The 18291-nt window shown below is 41.0% G+C and overlaps 1 protein-coding gene across 3 annotated transcripts in view; it reads left to right on the top strand.

The window, feature by feature from the left end:
* FGFR2 (fibroblast growth factor receptor 2) overlaps positions 1 to 18291 on the top strand; it is a 117044-nt gene that overhangs the window by 41283 nt on the left and 57470 nt on the right. For all 3 annotated transcript variants that reach the window (XM_081192880.1, XM_081192879.1, XM_081192878.1), the window contains 2 exons: positions 2238 to 2407; positions 17189 to 17312. In XM_081192880.1, coding sequence (XP_081049006.1) covers positions 2238 to 2407; positions 17189 to 17312 — 294 coding nt within the window. The remainder of the gene's footprint in view (positions 1 to 2237; positions 2408 to 17188; positions 17313 to 18291) is intronic.

The raw sequence follows: 18291 nt of genomic DNA, 5'->3' as shown, positions 1-18291 counted from the left end.
TCGGAAACTACAACTAATCCAGAATGCGGCAGCTAGACTGGTTACTGGGGTTGGCCGCCGAGACCATATAACACCGGTCTTGAAAGACCTACATTGGCTCCCAGTACGTTTCCGAGCACAATTCAAAGTGTTGGTGCTGACCTTTAAAGCCCTAAACGGCCTCGGTCCAGTATACCTGAAGGAGCGTCTCCACCCCCATCATTCTGCCCGGACGCTGAGGTCCAGCGCCGAGGGCCTTCTGGCGGTTCCCTCATTGCGAGAAGCAAAGCTACAGGGAACCAGGCAGAGGGCCTTCTCGGTAGTGGCGCCCGCCCTGTGGAACGCCCTTCCAGCAGATGTCAAAGCGATAAACAACTACCTGACATTCAGAAGACATCTTAAGGCAGCCCTGTTCAGGGAAGTTTTTAACGTGTGATATTTTACTGTATTTTTGGTTTCTATGGAAGCCGCCCAGAGTGGCTGGGGAGGCCCAGCCAGATGGGCGGGGTATAAATAATAAATTATTATTATTATTATTTTCCCAGGCTTTTCAGTCATAAAACCATTTAGTGGTTTACAGATCTTTGCTTATTCTTGGAGTTTAAAGATGTATCAGATCTGTGAGCTCTGTTTATCTTATTTTCTGCTGTATTGCATTTTATGGTTTTAAGACAGGATTGGAGAACTTGTGGCTCTCCAGACGTCATTGGACTCTGAATCCCATCAGCTCCAGCCAGCATGGCCAATGGCCAAGGATGATGGAAGTTGTAGTCCAAAAACATTGGGGGGGGGGGCACAGGTTTACCAGTCATTTCTAAACAGCTTGTTTTGTATTTATTTTATTTTTTCTTGGAGACTACTGAGAGGATTTATTCTATTGGGGATAAACAAATACATTATGTAACATTTGTTTTCTTCATAGTATTGGATTGGCTGCTTAAACCCACATAATATTATTAATGGGCATCATTACCCAACTCTGGATGTCAAAGGAGCTGGGGGGGGGCAAGATTTTTTAGGGTACTGCTTTGGAAAAATTCTGCACTCAGAAACTCCAATTTCAAAATGAAAATAAAACATTGCTAATGTTGGGGATGGTCATTTTGTTGGTTCTTAGCTAGGTGTTCTAATCCACCTGTTACAAGAATCTTCCTTGTTTGTTCCCGTGATTTTATACTTAGGCTGATTTTTCCTAGTATGTAAGATCAGTAAACATGGGACAGAGTTGATCACTTGGCATGGATTAGTACAAATCACCTCTGTCTTCATGCCATAGTTATCTGTATTAACCAAATCTATATATAACTTTCACAAAATATTTTGGACAGGAGAGATTAGAAATAGTGTTCCTTTTCTATTGAAGTTAGTGCACTGGTTTGTTTTTTTTTTGTGTGTGTGTGTTTTTTTGGGTGTGTGTTTTTTTGGAGAGGGAACATCAGGAATACTCCCCTGGGTGTGGAATAGCTTTTGAGTAGCTAGTTAGAGTGAGTGTCTGTTTTTCCTAGAATTAAACCATGGTGTTTTAACAAGCACTCTGGTCAGAGATTTGTTTGCTTCCCATCCAAACTCTGACATAGAATTTCATACCATGTTGTACTGCACGTTGAGAGATCAGCAGCAGAGAGAGGACCTTGTTTTGCTGTTGGGTTGGGTTGGGGAAAATGCCAGATCCTTGTATGAAACAATTCCAGTGATTTTGTTCGTTATCATAGTTGTTCTCTCCTTTTTTAAAACAGCAGTTCTAAACACACACAGACACGCATGTTATCTGAAAGCCAGTCATTGATTATTATAGTCCAAGCCAAAGGAAAATAAGGCCAGAATTTCAAATGAAGGCTCTGATTCTCTCTCACACAGGCAAACTTTCAAAGTTTCAAACATTCTGCATTTTAGTACAATTTTTATTTCTGCATTTTAAAATGGTTACCTCAAGCCTAAAGGCTATGGCTAGATGACAGGTGTCATGTTATTTTTATAGCTCTCTGTTTCTTGAAATAACTTTTCCTTACTTGCTGTAAGGCATGAATTGCAAGCAATAACTCTAGCTGAAGCAGGGTAGATCTTTGTCTTTAGGTACACACTGAAATTTCTAAGGTACTCGAGTCTCTTGTGTGCTTTGCCAAAGGCGGCATAAATCAACAATGTAGAACTTCAGTGCTCCCTCTAAAGTATGTTGTGTCATACTGGAAATCATGCAAATGACAAGTGATTACATTCTTCTTCTTCTCTCTCTTTCTCTCTTTCATTTTTGGAAACAGAAGGACCTAAATGGACACAAACTGATAAAATGGAAAAGCGGTTACATGCAGTTCCAGCAGCTAACACTGTCAAGTTCCGTTGTCCAGCTACAGGAAACCCCCTACCAACCATGAGGTGGCTAAAAAATGGCAAAGAATTTAAGCAAGAGCATCGCATTGGTGGATACAAGGTAAGACACATCTTCCTTCCTCCACAGGCCAAGTGGAGTTGGTGTATTATATGAATGCCAATAAGATTTAGATGCAGCATGCTGTACAGACTTCCCTTATATCATGCTCATAACAGCCATGTAAAGCTATATGTGGCATCCCATATGTTGTTGGACTACAACTCCCATCAGCCCCAGTCAGCATGGCCAATGCTTGGGAATGGCGGCAGTTGTAGTCTAATCAATGTCTGGAGGGCCACATGTTCCCATGACTGTTGCAGAGGTATCACAGGATGTGGCTATTCTATAGGAAAGTTATATTTCCATGTCATGTTACCTGGTTTACGTCAGTAGTTTATTTTCTCCAACCTATTCCCTATGTGAGTAACATGTGAATAGGGCTTTTTTGAGGGATGGGGAGCCTGAAACTTCAGTCAGTATGGAGAATACAGAGCTAGATGGACCAGTGGTCTGGCTTTGTACAATGTGGGTTCCTATGTTCCTATTCACTGTGTTTATAATTAAACTCAGATTTGAAGCTCTGATATGCCCAGAAGCCTGCCTCTGCTGGACAATGCTGGCCCTAACTATAGTAAATTTCTGTAGAGTTTTGAGTAAATGGTAAAAGCACATGCAGTACCTTTAAAGGATTCTGGTTCTGGCTCTCTTCATCTTCCCTAGAGCTTTTTTTTCTTTTTCTTATTTTCTGTTTGTAAGGTCAAGTTATCAAAAGATCAGACATTGTGAATAGAGCTCTTACTGAGTAAGGGGTTAGTGGTGAAACAACAAGGGGGAAAAACACTTTACGAAAACATTGTTTGTAGAAGTGTTCTTAACAGTCTGTGCTTTTGTGCTACGACAGCCTAGAATATTCCAACTTGCAGACATATAGTAAAACAAAGCAAAACAAAAATCTTATGGCTTGGTGACTGCACACTTAATGAGCAGGAAGACTATTTTTATGGATTTTATGGTCTGTGAAATAGATGCAGAAAGCAGTGTTTTGAGGGCAAGTAATTGCAATTACTTAAAATGGTTTGCTTGAATTGAAAGTAGCATCGGATTAGTTGTTTCCATTCAAACTGTGAGTTACTGATTAGAAAGGACATCTAGAGAGGTTAGCTAGAGTGCCAAGTTAGAGTTAATATTAAACCTTTAGGTACCTACTGGGGTCAGGGAGGGAAAAAACACTAGGATTTGATAATTTTGCTTTTATTTGGTTATTTAAGCTGACATGTGGATGATCTTTATGTATGTAAAAACAAAATAAAACACTTCCACAAAATAACCCTCATCAACTACGAAAAACAAAAACCCTCACACGAAAAGAGTCATCATTAAAGAAACCTTTACTGTGAATAAAATATGCACAAAATCTAGCTGGACTTTTATGTACACCATTAGGCATGTTGAACTCTCCAAAAAACACTGTCCCCTGCTTGTGGCAGCTCAGCCAATGGGAAAAGTGTAAGTGGCAGGAAATGTATGCTGGGCACCATGCATGATGGGGTGAGAAGGATACAAAGTGCAAATGGTTCCCGCCTTTTGTATTTTGCAAAACGGGCAATTAGTGTTAGAAGTGGGACTTGCTACAATATGTTGCAGGTGCGCTCATGAGGGTGTAATTTTGATAATGCACTTACAAATATCATAGCAGCTTTGTAGACCTGGAGAGGGAGCTTCAAATTGAGACATGAAGCTCAAGCTCTCATAAGTATGGATGCAGTTTGTATATGCAAAAAAGAAGAAAGTGGCCTGGAAAATAAAAAAGGGACCAATCATGTCTAACTGCCCTAATCAGAGGAAACCAGGTGCGCTTTGAGATGAAATTATAATGGGGCAGATGAAGACTTAGCTGTGGCAGCTACATGGGTCTCAGGGGATGCCAAGGTGCCCTCAAGGATGGTTGGTGAGGGCTATAGCATTAATACCCCTTAATGGCCTGTAAGGACTTTCTTAAAGCATCCAGTTAAGTGGTTTTTCATTATATGAATTCTGCAAATATGAATTCATATATTTGTTCAAGGGTGCAAATGCCTAACTTAAGTTTGTAAATCTACAATGGCCAATTTGTTCCAGCCCTTTACTGCTCTCCGTGGTTTTCTTACCAGGATAGGTTATAAGTTTTACCACAATGTGTGAATAACCACTGAAAATATGCCTGCTGCAAATGCTAAAGAAGACAGGCTTTAAAATCTTTTATTTTTTTCCTTTCTAGCCAGATTTCCTATAGAAAGTGTCAGTTTTTCCAGAGATGGAGGCATGCTAATGTTCCAGATGAACATTAATTAATGAAGTAGACTTTTCTAACTACATTTGCTTACCTCATAAAATATAAAGGTGCACCTGGCAACACCTCCTTGCTTTTCGTAATACCAAAACGCATAAATGAATTGGCTACCATTCAATGTTACACACTTGTCTTGGGGATGATAGAGTGAAATGAAGCCAATTAAGAAAGTCAGTCTAGTCTTGGAGCACAAGCGAAACTTTGTTCCAATCCTAATGAGTGTTCTGCCTTTTAGGGGGAAAAGGTGTGCAGCTGTTTGTTTCAAAGAATAACAAACACATAAAACTGTAAGCTGATGTTCACTGATTAGAGTCACTTAGCCTACTTCTAAAATGGAGGGCACTTGGAAAGCAGTCTGAACAGCAGATGCTCCCACTGCCTGCAATATTGCAAGGGGGGAAATCCCACTTGGCTTGCCCAAGAAAAGTGTGCACGTACCTGTAGCAGTGCTCTCTGGATTGTGGCCATTCACTAGCAGAAAGTCACAGGCTTATGCAATTCTTTGACTTGGGTCACCACTGTAGAGCATTTCCAGATTCAAGATTTTGGTAGGAAGGCAATGGACCTCCAAAATAGCTTTTCTAATGCCAGAATGGTCTAGGACAAACAACCGCTAAAGAGCTAAAATAATAAAAAATAAGCCTCCAGACTTTACCTAGAGTCTTTAACTGGGTTGGTTTGCAGGTGTGAAACTGACAAGGGGCTACTTCAGAGGTTGCCAGTTCATCTTGGCAGCAAGCCCCACCAGAAGAAGGTAGCTATTGGAGGAGGTTGTCGGCTGGTCTTGTCATCAAGGTGAACATGCAAGCAGTTTCTCCAGAATTTGCCTTGAGAATGTCTCACCTTGATCAAGAGAGCACAGCCTCAGCAATTATAAAAATTAGAAATTGAGCAACTCTGTTTCCCCTGCCAACACATACATGGTAGTGGGAGAGAGAGAGAATGTCATACCTGGGATAAGGACAACACTTTTCAGTAACAAAAAATTGGAGTAAATGTTGAGAAAATGTGACACGCCCTTACCAGAAGCACACCCTTGAAGTGTGTGAACTGTCCGCCATAAATTAGAAGCAGGGGTATATTTGTTTGCCTTATGCAAAGGGTGTGTGGGTGGGTGGGTTAGAGAATATATTTACCAAATTTAATGAGTACAGTCCACAGACATCCATTAGGTGTAGCAAAAGGTTCTCCTGTTTCTCACTGCACGTCTATCATTTTAAATGGTCATTTTTGTGAGCTTTTAAATGTGTATATACAGCCTCTTCAGTTGACCCTGGACTCTCACCAACCCCAGCCAAATAGCTAGCCAGGGTTTATAGGAGTTGTAGTTCAACAGCATCTGGAGGGTATCGGGTTGGGGAAGCCTAAACTACCGAGACCCCAAATGGCATGCTTAAAGTTCCATGAGTTTTTTCTCCCCATAATTATTACATGAGACCAATGGGTTTCATGGCTACCATTCCTTTCTCTTAAACTCTTCTGACCTCCATGGGTTGCTGTAGCAGAATAATAATAATAAAAACTGGACAGTCGTTATAGGCTGCATTATTAGAGTCATTATAGGCTGCATTGATCAGAACCAGTTATTTCAGGGAATCACTGTGAAGTCAGTGGCTTTGCTTTAGCAGAATTATGAAGTCGGGGGAGGGGGAAGACCCCTTGGTATTGGCTAATCTGTGCTTTAGGTTCCTCATGCTATCTCTCTGTATGGATAGGCATAAAAAAGGTGAACTTTTTTTATGCATTCAGCAAAACATGCCAAAGGATTAGGTTTTTGTAAATCAGATTGTAGGAAATGGCTCTGATTTTATAGGTATAATATTTCCAACAGACATATTCATAATCCAGATCACCACTAGAAGACAGAAGACATTTTGTGGAATATTGATATCTGCAACTGCAGTTGACCTCACATACACAGACTTTTGCATTATTGGGGGATGGAAATACAGCTTCTTTTTCTAGACGAAGGAAAACCTGACATTCCTAATGGCTCCTTAGTTCATCTTAGGGCTTATCCACACTGCTGTTTGCCCAGCACTTTCCCCTGGGTAAACCTGATCTTTCGCACTGAATCAGAACAAGAAGCAAATAGGTTTTCTGTAGATTGCAGTTTGTTCCGATTTAGCGCTAAGGAGCAGCTTTTCAATGGGCAAAGGGATCCATGCCCAGAAGACTCAAATCAAGTGAATAACTGCTGAGACCTTTGCTTTCTAGGCACTGGACAAGCAGAAGAGTGTGGACAAGCCCTTTGTTATCATTTCCCTTGTTGAACAGAAAGTGTGATACCCTTTAAAATACCCCCCCCCATGGCTGTGTGTTTAGCAGTTTGTCCTTTTGTTCGATGAATGTACCATTTCACTTTTTTATTCAGGATGGAAGTGCACAAATTTTACCAGTTCTCTAGGAAACTATAACTCAGAAGTTGATTCTTCTGTTGTGAGTGACTCTGTTTTTCAAACATTTGGAAACACTTGGGTTTTCCAAGATACACAGAGGTCATATTTCAAAGAGCTGTTGGCTTCTTGTGTGTGGTTCTTCCGACTACCATCACCATCTCCTCCTCACACACATGGCTGTGGGTCTTTGGAAGAATTCCTGTATAATCTCCCCCTCCCCAAATGGGGAGCCTGTATGGACCGTAGCAAGATAGTGCATGCCAATAAGAATGAACAAGGCTCTTTACTTTCTTTTTCACCTCCCAGAAAGTAAATCGAGTCCTATCAGTTTTTACTGCTTTAAGTATTAAAAGGGGTGTTTGTTTCCACAGCTGTGTTTTGATAAGCTACGTTTACCACAGCCCTTTTTACACACTGTAGCTCAGCTTGGGTAAATATATGATAGTTTTCAATATATGGATGCAAATCTATAGGAGCCACGTAACCATTTGCCTTGTTTTGTGGAGATTGTGCAGAGTGCCGCACTTCATTCCTTTCTTTGCTGCTCAATTCATGATTTCAGTTTCTGATAACAGAACAGAAATCCATTGTGATTCAGAGGAGTTAAGAGGTATACAAAGTGTTGCCGTCCTATGATCATTTTTTATTATGAAAACACAAGAAGAGAATCATAGAACTATGGAGTAGGAAGGGACCACAAAGGTCATCTAGTCCAACCTCCTGTAATGCAGATATATTTCGCCCAACATGGGGCTCGAACCCACAACCCTGAGATTAAGAGTCTCATGCTCTGCCAACTGAGCTATTCCCACTGTGTACAGAAAATAATTAATACTAAGTGGTGGAGGGAGAGATTACCCTGCATCCCATTGAACTCACTGAGATGTATCCTGGCAAGAGGAAGGGGAAGAAATGGAGGCAGTGAGAGATTTTGCTTTCTTGGGTTCCATGATCACTGCAGATGGTGACAGCAGTCACGAAATTAAAAGACGCCTGCTCCTTGGGAGAAAGGCGATGGCAAACCTAGACAGCATCTTAAAAAGCAGAGACATCACCTTGCCAACAAAGGTCCATATAGTTAAAGCTATAGTTTTCCCAGTAGTGATGTATGGAAGTGAGAGCTGGACCATAAAAAAGGCTGATTGCTGAAGAATTTATGCTTTTCAATTATGGTCCTGGAGGAGACTCTTGAGTGTCCCATGGACTGCAAGAAGATCAAACCTATCCATTCTTAAGGAAATCAGCCCTGAGTGCTCACTGGAAGGACAGGTCGTGAAGCTGAGGCTCCAATACGTTGGCCACTTCATGAGAAGAGAAGACTCCTTGGAAAAGACCCTGATGTTGGGAAAGATGGAGGGCACAAGGGGAAGGGGACGATGGAGGATGAGATGGTTGGACAATGTTCTTGAAGCGACCAGCATGAGTTTGACCAAACTGCAGGAGGCAGTGGAAGACAGGAGTGCCTGGCGTGCTCTGGTCCATGGAGTCACGAAGAGTCGGACACGACTAAACAACAACAAGTGGTGGAGGGAAACATGGATAGGATCAGGCTGTGAATATGTAGCAGTATTGTGTTCCCTGTTATAGCATGGCTGAGAACATCTCTTTGTATAGGTTGGATGTGTCAGCCCTATGTGTATATTCTATCCCAGAGATCAAACTGCAGTTACTTCTTTTCTGTCACATAGAGACGGTTAGTGACTCTCTTCCTCATTTGCATGCGTGGAGGAACTCGTGGAGATTTCACCATTACTATGGGGACTATGGTACCAAACTGGAAAAGGAAATGCCATGGATACCTCCATACTGGCATCATAAATTGGCTCCCACTGTTGTTTCTATATGCTGTAACAGAGGAAGATCTCAGAACAAGTCAGCTGAAGACAGGTGGGATTCAGAGCAACTGATCACTGCTTAAAAACCTGTTCACGTACTAGATCAGCAAGGCAAGTGAAAGGTGGCAGCTTGCATGTGACAGCCTGTTTTCCTAACTGTCACTGCATTTAAAAAAACTTACTTTGGAGGCTCAAAGCTCTCGAAACATATGATCAGCAAAATCTATAGCTATAGCCACTGGCCTGGATCCTTAAAAAAGCTAACTAACAAACAAAAACCCGTCTAACAAAATGGAGTACAAAAGTTCTAGTGTATATTGACTCTTTTCGTTCTTCTTTTTTTTTTTAATAAGGAAGCTAAATAACATGAAATGCACTCATCTAGAAGCATTCTGACTGGCTGTTACTATCCAGTAGTTGGGTCATGAATTTTCCCCGAGACTAATGAAGGCAAGTAAGATACAATAAATCTAGGAGGAGATATCAAAAGACTCTGTTTCAAATGCAGAACCCATTGTAACAGTTGGCAGCGCAGATATTGTCTGCAAGTTGGGGGATGCGGAATCCATTAGCTGAGGTTTCTAGTTCTCGAACAACCTTGCTCAGTGAATTGTCATTTTTAGCCCTGAGAAGGATGGTGTTTGTCAAAGCTTGTCAAAACCTGCTTAGAGAAGCCAGGGTATTTTTTCCCCTACCCTTGCTTCTTTTTAATTAGAACAACATTTGTCTGTTATCCCAGTCTGGCAGGCATAGGCCAAATGTCATGCTGCAGAACCATACGAAGGTTGGCTTTGTAAATAGGTTAATTGTGCTGTCACTGCTCATGGTCTTCTTCCCGTCCACTCATGCTCGTCACCCAGTCTAAAATTTAAGAGATTCCTCTTATTTCTTTGGAGCCCAGTAGCTTCGCTTTCCTGGTACTTAGTTTTGCTCCAGCACACAGCTTTCTGGGACTATTCTTACTGTATTCCAGCAAGTGGATTCTCAAGGTTCCTCAGGCGGAACTGGTGCCCCTCGCTGAAGAAGCTTGAATGTCTACCAAGCATAATTGTGCATATTTGATATGGCACTCTCTGAACTTCCATTAGACGGGTTTGGCGAAGGTAGCATGTTGGAGTCCAAAACAGGATGCCTATAAAGCCAGCAGTTGGGTTGTTTATGCGATACTTCAAAGGTCTGTACCGGGATCTTTTTGTTAGTGGTTTTGCATAGTAAACATAACTGAACTCTAGTGACTTCTAAAAGCATAATTTCCATCTTTTTTGGCTGTCTCTTATGTGGAATAACATTCTGCGACAGAACGTAGGTTTTCATATTATGGTATGTGCTGAAGCCTAAATGGCTTGCCTAATGTAAAGAAGAGGGGACGCGGGTGGCACTGTGGAAGAAACCACAGAGCCTAGGACTTGCTGATCAGAAGGTCGCGGTTCGAATCCCCGTGACGGGGTGAGCTCCCATTGCTCGGTCCCTGCTCCTGCCAACCTAGCAGTTCGAAAGCACGTCAAAGTGCAAGTAGATAAATAGGTACCACTCCGGTGGGAAGGTAAACAGCATTTCCGTGCACTGCTCTGGTTCACCAGAAGCGGCTTAGTCATGCTGGCCACATGACCCGGAAACTGTATGCCGGCTCCCTTGGCCAATAAAGCGAGATGAGCGCCGCAACCCCAGAGTTGGTCATGACTAGACCTAATGGTCAGGGGTCCCTTTACCTTTACCTTTAATGTAAAGAAGAGGTCGCCCACATGTCTATCTGAGGACTGTTTATTCCACTAGAAAGTCTCAGCTTCAGCCAGTTGTGTTCATACTTTGCATGAGCTAAATCTTGAGTAGTTCAGAAGACTTACAAAATTTTGCTCCTCAGAACTAGTTTCATAAAGAGGAGAGAGGGACTCTAAAAAAAGAAATACGTGCTGTCTACCTTAACAGTCGGCCCAGACTTTGTGAACTGATGAGGATTGATTAGCTGGTTAACAGCTTGATTCAGTAATCTCCCAACAGCTAACAGCCTCTTCAGCAAAGAAAAAGATAGATCTTGTTAGGTTTTTGCCTTGTCAACAAGATGAATAACTTGAGCCATTATAAATGTAGTTTCTTGACACGGTGTCATAAACACTTTGTGCAACTAAAGTGATTCTTTGGTATGACGTAGGTAGGCTTAAAAGTTGTGGGCTTAAAAGTAGACACAGTATCAATCTCACTTAGAATATTAGATGAATATTGTCAGTGTAGCAGGTTCTCCCCCCAGCCCTAGCCACAAACCTGGCAATATCTTCATGTTCATATTATATGCAATGTAACTGATGGTGTTATCTTCCCAAATTAGACATTGGAATGGCTGTAGTCTCAGACAGTCTGCTTTTCATATTTTCAAACCAGATAGGGTAAAGAGAGCAGGTTTATGTTGGCTAACTATAAAAAAATTGTGTGTGCACTCATATGTGTGTGCATGCGCACGCACACACACCCTTACAAAAAGCAGAGCATATGAAGGTATTTCTCTTTTGTTGTAAAATGATGATGAGGAACTAGGTGTGTAAAATGTGAAGCAGCTGAGATGCAGGGAAATGTCATCCCTCAAACATTTTTGGACCTTCTACTTGGGGAAATCTGAGGAGAATCTCTGCTTAGTCTAAGGACAATAATTGACTGTGTTTGTATGATCATATCTCTGCTTAATAAGCCAAGATATAAGTGAGCCTTTTCACGTGGCATACAGGACATCTAAAAGATTGTCTCACCCATTATAATATGCAGCTGATCACAGCATTCTGCCAGATGGAGGTCTCCTAAAGGTACCATCTCGTCAAGAGGTCTGTTCCATATGATGTAGGAATTGGGACTTTAGTGGGAACAGTTAACCTTTGGAATTCCTTCCTGTTGTGTATCAGACAGGTGTTGTCTTTATTTTATTCTCCATGTCTGTTGAAGACCATCCTCTTTCAACGAGGCTTATAAGTGGAAATCTTTGCCCCAATCTGTATCCCTCTTGGATTTGAAATTGTTTTTATGTTGTTGTTTTTTAAATTGTTAAATCACTTCATGAAATGAATAAGTAAGTAAATATAGCCCTTTGCTTCAGCCAAGCAAACAAAGTGGTAAGACTTCCATTACCTATTTTGCTGTGTCATCCCAACCAGGAAATTGTGGTTAAAGGCTTAAGAACCAGCCAGACCATTATGTTGTCTTAATATCTGGACTTGTTCAAAAGCTGTTGCCTATAGTTTCCCCATTAAGATGATGATGATGATGAAGAGTTTGGATTTGATATCCCGCTTTATCCCTACCTGAAGGAGTCTCAAAGCGGCTAACAATCTCCTTTCCCTTCCTCCCCCACAACAAACACTCTGTGAAGTGAGTGACACTGAGAGACTTCAGAGAAGTGTGACTAGCCCAAGGTTACCCAGCAGCTGCTTGTAGAGGAGCAGGGAAGCGAACCCTGTTCACCAGATTATGAGTCCACCGCTCTGAACCACTACACCACACTGGCTCTATTAATTTGAAATTTCCTGGTTGGTTTGCCTGCTCATCTGAAGGAAGAAGCAAAGGAGCTGTGCATGTCACCAAAGGTCTCGTTCATATATTAGTTTATTAAACTGAGATAATCTGGACTCATCCAGGACTCTTTCATGAGAGACTAGAGAAAGGGGAAGCACAAGTAAGGCTGCACTCCTAGGCTTGCATACTTGGGAGTATATGCCACAGAGCTCAGTGGGACTTCCTTCTGGGTTAATAAACATAGGATTACACCACAAGTCATATTTTTGCTTTGAAATGCAAAGCGGAACATCATACCTTCATCATGTGTGAGAGATGCATGGGATCCAGATGTGGATCAGCTCATGCATATCCCACAGTTTACACAAATTTTTTTTACCACTTTCAGAAATACGAAAGAACCTTCATCTTCAATTCTTCATTAGTAAATGAGGGAAATAATAGGGGTTCTACATTAGAGTGATTGTAAGGACATGTGAGATAAAGCCTTTAAGTACATTGTAGATTAACAGTACTATAGTAATTGCTTCTATTGGTTACAATTACAGAATCATTTTTTTTTTAATCTTTAGCTGCAGATATTGTAAAAGCTATTTACACACAGAGAGAAACAGAGTGCTTGCAAAAGTGTGAAATATGGTAAAGCAGTTCATAGCTATATAATAAATCAGTGCAAGAAGGAAAATATCTCTGATAAAGACATGGGGCATGCCTGTTAATTCCCATAAGGCAGCACACACACTATTTGCAAGTTGAAGAGTACTGCAGCGGAGCTTAGAATGAAGAGGTCATTAAGGAATCTTCCGTGGAAAGAAGTAGATATTCTACATTACTTTAAATTGTATGAGTTTAAGATCAGCCTATAGCTAGGGATTGAGAAGACTTAAATATAGAGGTAAGGACATTGGAGCTTGATAGGTGGAGTGCTGTGGAAATTGTACAGAGTTTTGGAAAGAAGTGATAAGATGGTCCTGGTAGGATTTTAGCAGACGCTGTCCGGATTTAATGAATGGCACTGAACTATAATGTAAGGGAACGAACAAATTATGTTTTCTGTGTGCTAGAGAACTGAATGAATTATCTGTGTTAGCTAATTCACTTAATCGGATTGATGTGTTGTGGGCTTTGGGTTGAAAGGGTCTTTGCAATGTGCAAAACGTTCACTGAAACAGTAATGATTGTTTCAGAAGGTGTCCAGCTTGCAACTCAGCCTTCATGCACCACACAAAGGGGCTGAAAGTGAGTCGAGCAATAGCACAATATGTGGATAATAATAATAATAATAATAATAATAATAATAATAATAATAATAAGTTATTTGTACCCCGCCCATCTGGCTGAGTTTCCCCAGCCACTCTGGACGGCTCCCAATCAAGTGTTAAAAACAATACAGCATTAAATATTAAAAGCTTCCCTGAACAGGGCTGCCTTCAGATGTATTTTAAAGATAGGATAGCTGCTTATTTCCATCACATCTGAAGGGAGGGTGTTCCACAGGGTGGGTGCCACTACCGCGAAGGCCCTCTGTCTGGTTCCCTATAACCTCACTTCTCGTAATGAGGGAACTGCCTGAAGGCCCTCAGCGCTGGATCTCAGTGTCCGGGCCGAACGATGGGGGTGGAGACGCTCCTTCAGGTGACTGAGTGCTTGTCAAATTCATTAAAAAAACCTGCTTCATTCAGTGCTGACTGCTGCATGCACCTGTGCCATCCATATTCACAACCCACTAAGTTTAATTGGGAGAACTGCTCCAAACAGTTGCTGTGTAGGATGTGGGAACTGCTTTGGTTTCAAGTTCCTGCAGGGGCAAAGATGTATGCATTTTAGGTTCCCAGTATACATCAGTAAACATCTTTTATCCTTTCAGTTGCACCCTATAGTTAGCCCTCTTTTATATAGCTGCTCTTTATAATTCTCTACCTATGTTGAGCTACTCCTGCCTGAGTCACAGTGCGGACGGGGGAATGGGACATTGCAGGAGCAGCAGTGATTGTTAAGACCGAAACTTTGGCTCCTCACAGACTGTTTCCTGGTGTGTAATAGCTAGCTGAATGTACAAAGCACACCCAAATTTTCATTCTGGAATTGATGCTTATCTTATATCACATTCCTGACCAGGAGGTCAGCATTGGGCTCATAAATGTGAAAAAGCAAGAGTTGAAAAGGGGGGAAAAATGCAGGCACAGAAAATCTTTTTTCTGATGCTTTAAAGTTCAAAGCCTGCATTCATAACATAGCAGTACCGGTGCCTTGCTGCCTAATGAGACTCTTAGGAAATAAAAGAGATTTTATGTTAACTATGGCCAGTAACCAAATAAGGGCACAAAAGTGCATTACTTGTGTGCGGCAGGATCTTTGCTGAGCTGAGAAGCTGCTCTTTTCAAAAGTGGGGATATCCCTTTGGTGATGAAAGTTACTGCAGTGGAAATGGAAAGCTGCAACTGAAGTTCAGTGCACGGTTCTCTCCTGAACGTTTTTGTCCTGACCTACGTACTACGGACTTTGTGTACTTGAAAGAGAACCATGACAGTGGTGACTTTGCCTTAGTATAAGGTGTTTCTGTTCTTTCAAGCCAGGACACCCATTTATTTATTTATTTTTACCAATCTCTCCTATCCATGAAAAGCCTCCCCTCCCTCAGCTGCTTCAGAGGTCTGGAGGGTGAGGATCCTGCTGATCAGAGTTGGAAATGGTTTTAGGCATTCCCGCATGGGGGGGGGGGGGCGGGGAATGGGCAAAAATTCTGTGCCCTGACTTGTGCAAGCAGAAGCATTTTCCCCTAAGAGTCACCGCTGAATAAAAGCCCATCACTTTTCACAAACAGCAGATGTGGAGGAACACCTGTTTCTAGGTGACATCATGTGTACCTGCAGGCTGAAACACACACAATGAAGTATTCCTCTGTCGAAACCAAAGCAAAATGCTAAAATCCTGTACATAGATAACCCAGTGTTGGGGCCACCCCTTTGCCTGACATGCTGGTTTTCTCTGTACAAAGCTGTTGAGTAGTTCTTTTTGTATAAAGGAGCATATAATCTATCTGATCTTCACCCTTTACATTCCTCCTCACAACATAATAAGAACAGAATTTATTATGATGTAATTGCAGTCCATAGAACTACAATCTATGAAACACTAAAATATTTTCTTTTTTTATTATACCAGCAACAACTGAAACAGGATCAGCAGGGTATAAAATCAGGCAGCTAAAAAAATGGGAAGGTTAAAAAAGCAGCAGCAGTTAAATATGAAGCACTAAAATGCTAATTAAAAGCTGCTTGGATATATAAGAATGAATGTTTAATTATTAAGATACAAAAATACAACCTCAATAATAAAGTTAGAAAATAATAACAAGGAAGTCACACACGAGTGGAGGGAAGACACATGGCAGGAAATAAGAAATCAATAATTTTTGGTACGTAATGAAATGTGAAAATGTGAATTTACAAGTTAATGTATATGTATTGTTATGTAAAGATTTCATATATGTATTGCAACATTAATAAAAAATAAAAAATAAAATAAAAGCTGCTTGGAATAGAAAAGTGTTCAGTGCCTTTAAGGCTGACAGTATACTGGTCACACATGCCTTCTTAAGAAGAAAGTTCATGAACATGGAGCTACCACCCAAAAGGCCCTGTTTATGATTCCTTCCCCTTTCATATTTCTTGATGGAAGGCTCATGAGCAGAGCCTCAGAGGCTGTTCTTAAGGATTGGTCAGGTTTATGCAGAGGTCAGCACTCCTTCCCATAACTAGGTCCCAAGCTTAAAAGGGCAACCACCAGCACCTATGACACAAAGCTCTACGGACGTTAAACATCTGTTGTTGTTTTAGGAACTCTGTCCCCAGAGGTAGTGTTCACATATTGTAGTCAATTAAAAGAATGAAAAAAGTTCCTAGCCTCTCTTCCACATCTCTATATAAAATCTCTGATGTGCTATCAGGGATTTGCCAGAGAACAGACTACGTTGTTGTCCTTGAAATGGGAAAGGATCTGTGTGAATTTCAATGTGTAGCATTTCTCAGCACTAAAGAATATGGACTAGGCCATGTTTATTCAGAACTCCATGATCTATGTAGGGCTTTGGATTGCAGCTGTACCTTTTAAAATCTCAATAAACAACGGGAGCCATAGGTAGAGCATTTAGTCATCTGGAAGTATGTCCTCTGTGCTCATCACTGCTCTCCATCTCCTGTGACTTTTCATAACTCTTGTGAGCCATTGTGGTGTAGTGGTTAGAGTATTGGCTGGAATCAGCGCCCTCACTTTGCCACAAAACCCACTGGGTGACCTGGGCTCACAGGGTGATCCACCCCACAGGGTTGTGAAGGTAAAATGCAGATGGGGAAAATCATGTATGCCTCCTTGAGGTGCTTGAAAGAAAGTGTGACATAGATCAATAAAAAGTAACTAAACAAATACCTCAATTTCTGTTCTGTTCTTTCAGTTCAGAAAATCACAGATGTCGGCACTTAGAATGAATTTGACTTCCATGCAGAATGGCTAATTTTGTATCATTTGGATTTTTGTTCCTGCTGTATTTGGAGTTTTGTGACACTTCCACCACAGTGTTATGTCTGCCTTGCTGACATAGTGATGTGGGTTATTCCGCTATGGGTTTCTGAGCATCTGACTACTTTTCAGGGGTACCACAGCCATTGTGGTCAGTTAGAGTAGAAAAACAATGAACTATTTGAAGGGTTAAAATGCATCATCTTTGTGAGCCCATGATGAGGGTTGGTGTCAGCCAATTAAAACACTTTTGAAATTCTCTTAGGTCCGAAATCAGCATTGGAGTCTTATAATGGAGAGCGTGGTCCCATCGGACAAAGGAAATTATACCTGTATTGTGGAGAATATTCATGGATCCATCAACCACACATACCACCTTGATGTTGTTGGTGAGTAAACTCTCAGTGGCTAAATGTTTTTTCTTTCTTTCTTTAAGTGATGACTTAGATTTATTTTCCTCCTAATTATCTTTTTTTAAAAAAGGTGAAAATAACTAAACGTAAAACTTAAAATGGACTTAGAATGGAGCATACATGAAGCAGAATAGGCCATACCATGAAGCAGTGACCATTAGTTGCTTCAGATCAGGCCCTGTTTTTCTGTTAGTTTGAATTCCTGTTTTTATATTCTTTTCTGTTACTGTTGTGTTTTTGTTTTAATGATCATTATTGTTCCTGCTTAGAGATTTTAAAATACTAAATTGTTTATAAGTGCTTTTAAGTACAGTAAATTAACAAATGGAATGATGGGTTTTTTAAATTTAAAAATTTAAAAAGGTCCTTGACATAATTCAGGGTTAATCTTAATCACTTTGATAGGTTTAATTTGTGGTTTGTGGCCTGATTCTTTAAGACCCAAAGAAACTTAGGATGTTGGAGAACTATATATATCTCTCTTCCCCCTCCCCACAGCAAAATCTCCTTATTCAGCTGAGGTGAGCTAACCTGGAGACTAAACCATTTTTTTTTTGTTTGAACACTTGTTTAAACAATGTTTATTGAAGGTGCAGCTCCAACGGCTGCCAGGAATGGTAGTAAATTGCGTTCCACATGACTCCATCCTGTACAGACCAGCTGCTGAAAGGGTGCAGCTGAATTATGTTCCCTCACCAGGGAGTGGGTGTGTCCACAATATCTAGCAAAGGAGGAAACCAAGGGAATATATACACTTCTCTCCTAAGAGTATTTTCTCCTTTCCTGGACAGTACTTCAAAGAATTGTGTTGCAGAAAAGAAGTAGGGGCGTCTAGAAGGAAAAAACTTCTTTTAAAATACCAGGAATGAAACTTTCTGAAAAGGACACTGTCTTGAAATCCCCACAGTGTGTGCAGTTTTACTTTTTTGGGAAATTTTCCTTTGTTTTCTGAAAG

The sequence above is a fragment of the Podarcis bocagei genome (assembly GCF_964188305.1).
Source record: "Podarcis bocagei genome assembly, chromosome: 4".
NCBI classification, from domain to species: domain Eukaryota; kingdom Metazoa; phylum Chordata; class Lepidosauria; order Squamata; family Lacertidae; genus Podarcis; species Podarcis bocagei.
Note: the sequence above shows the minus strand (reverse complement) of the source record. Positions and strands in the feature narration are given on the sequence as shown.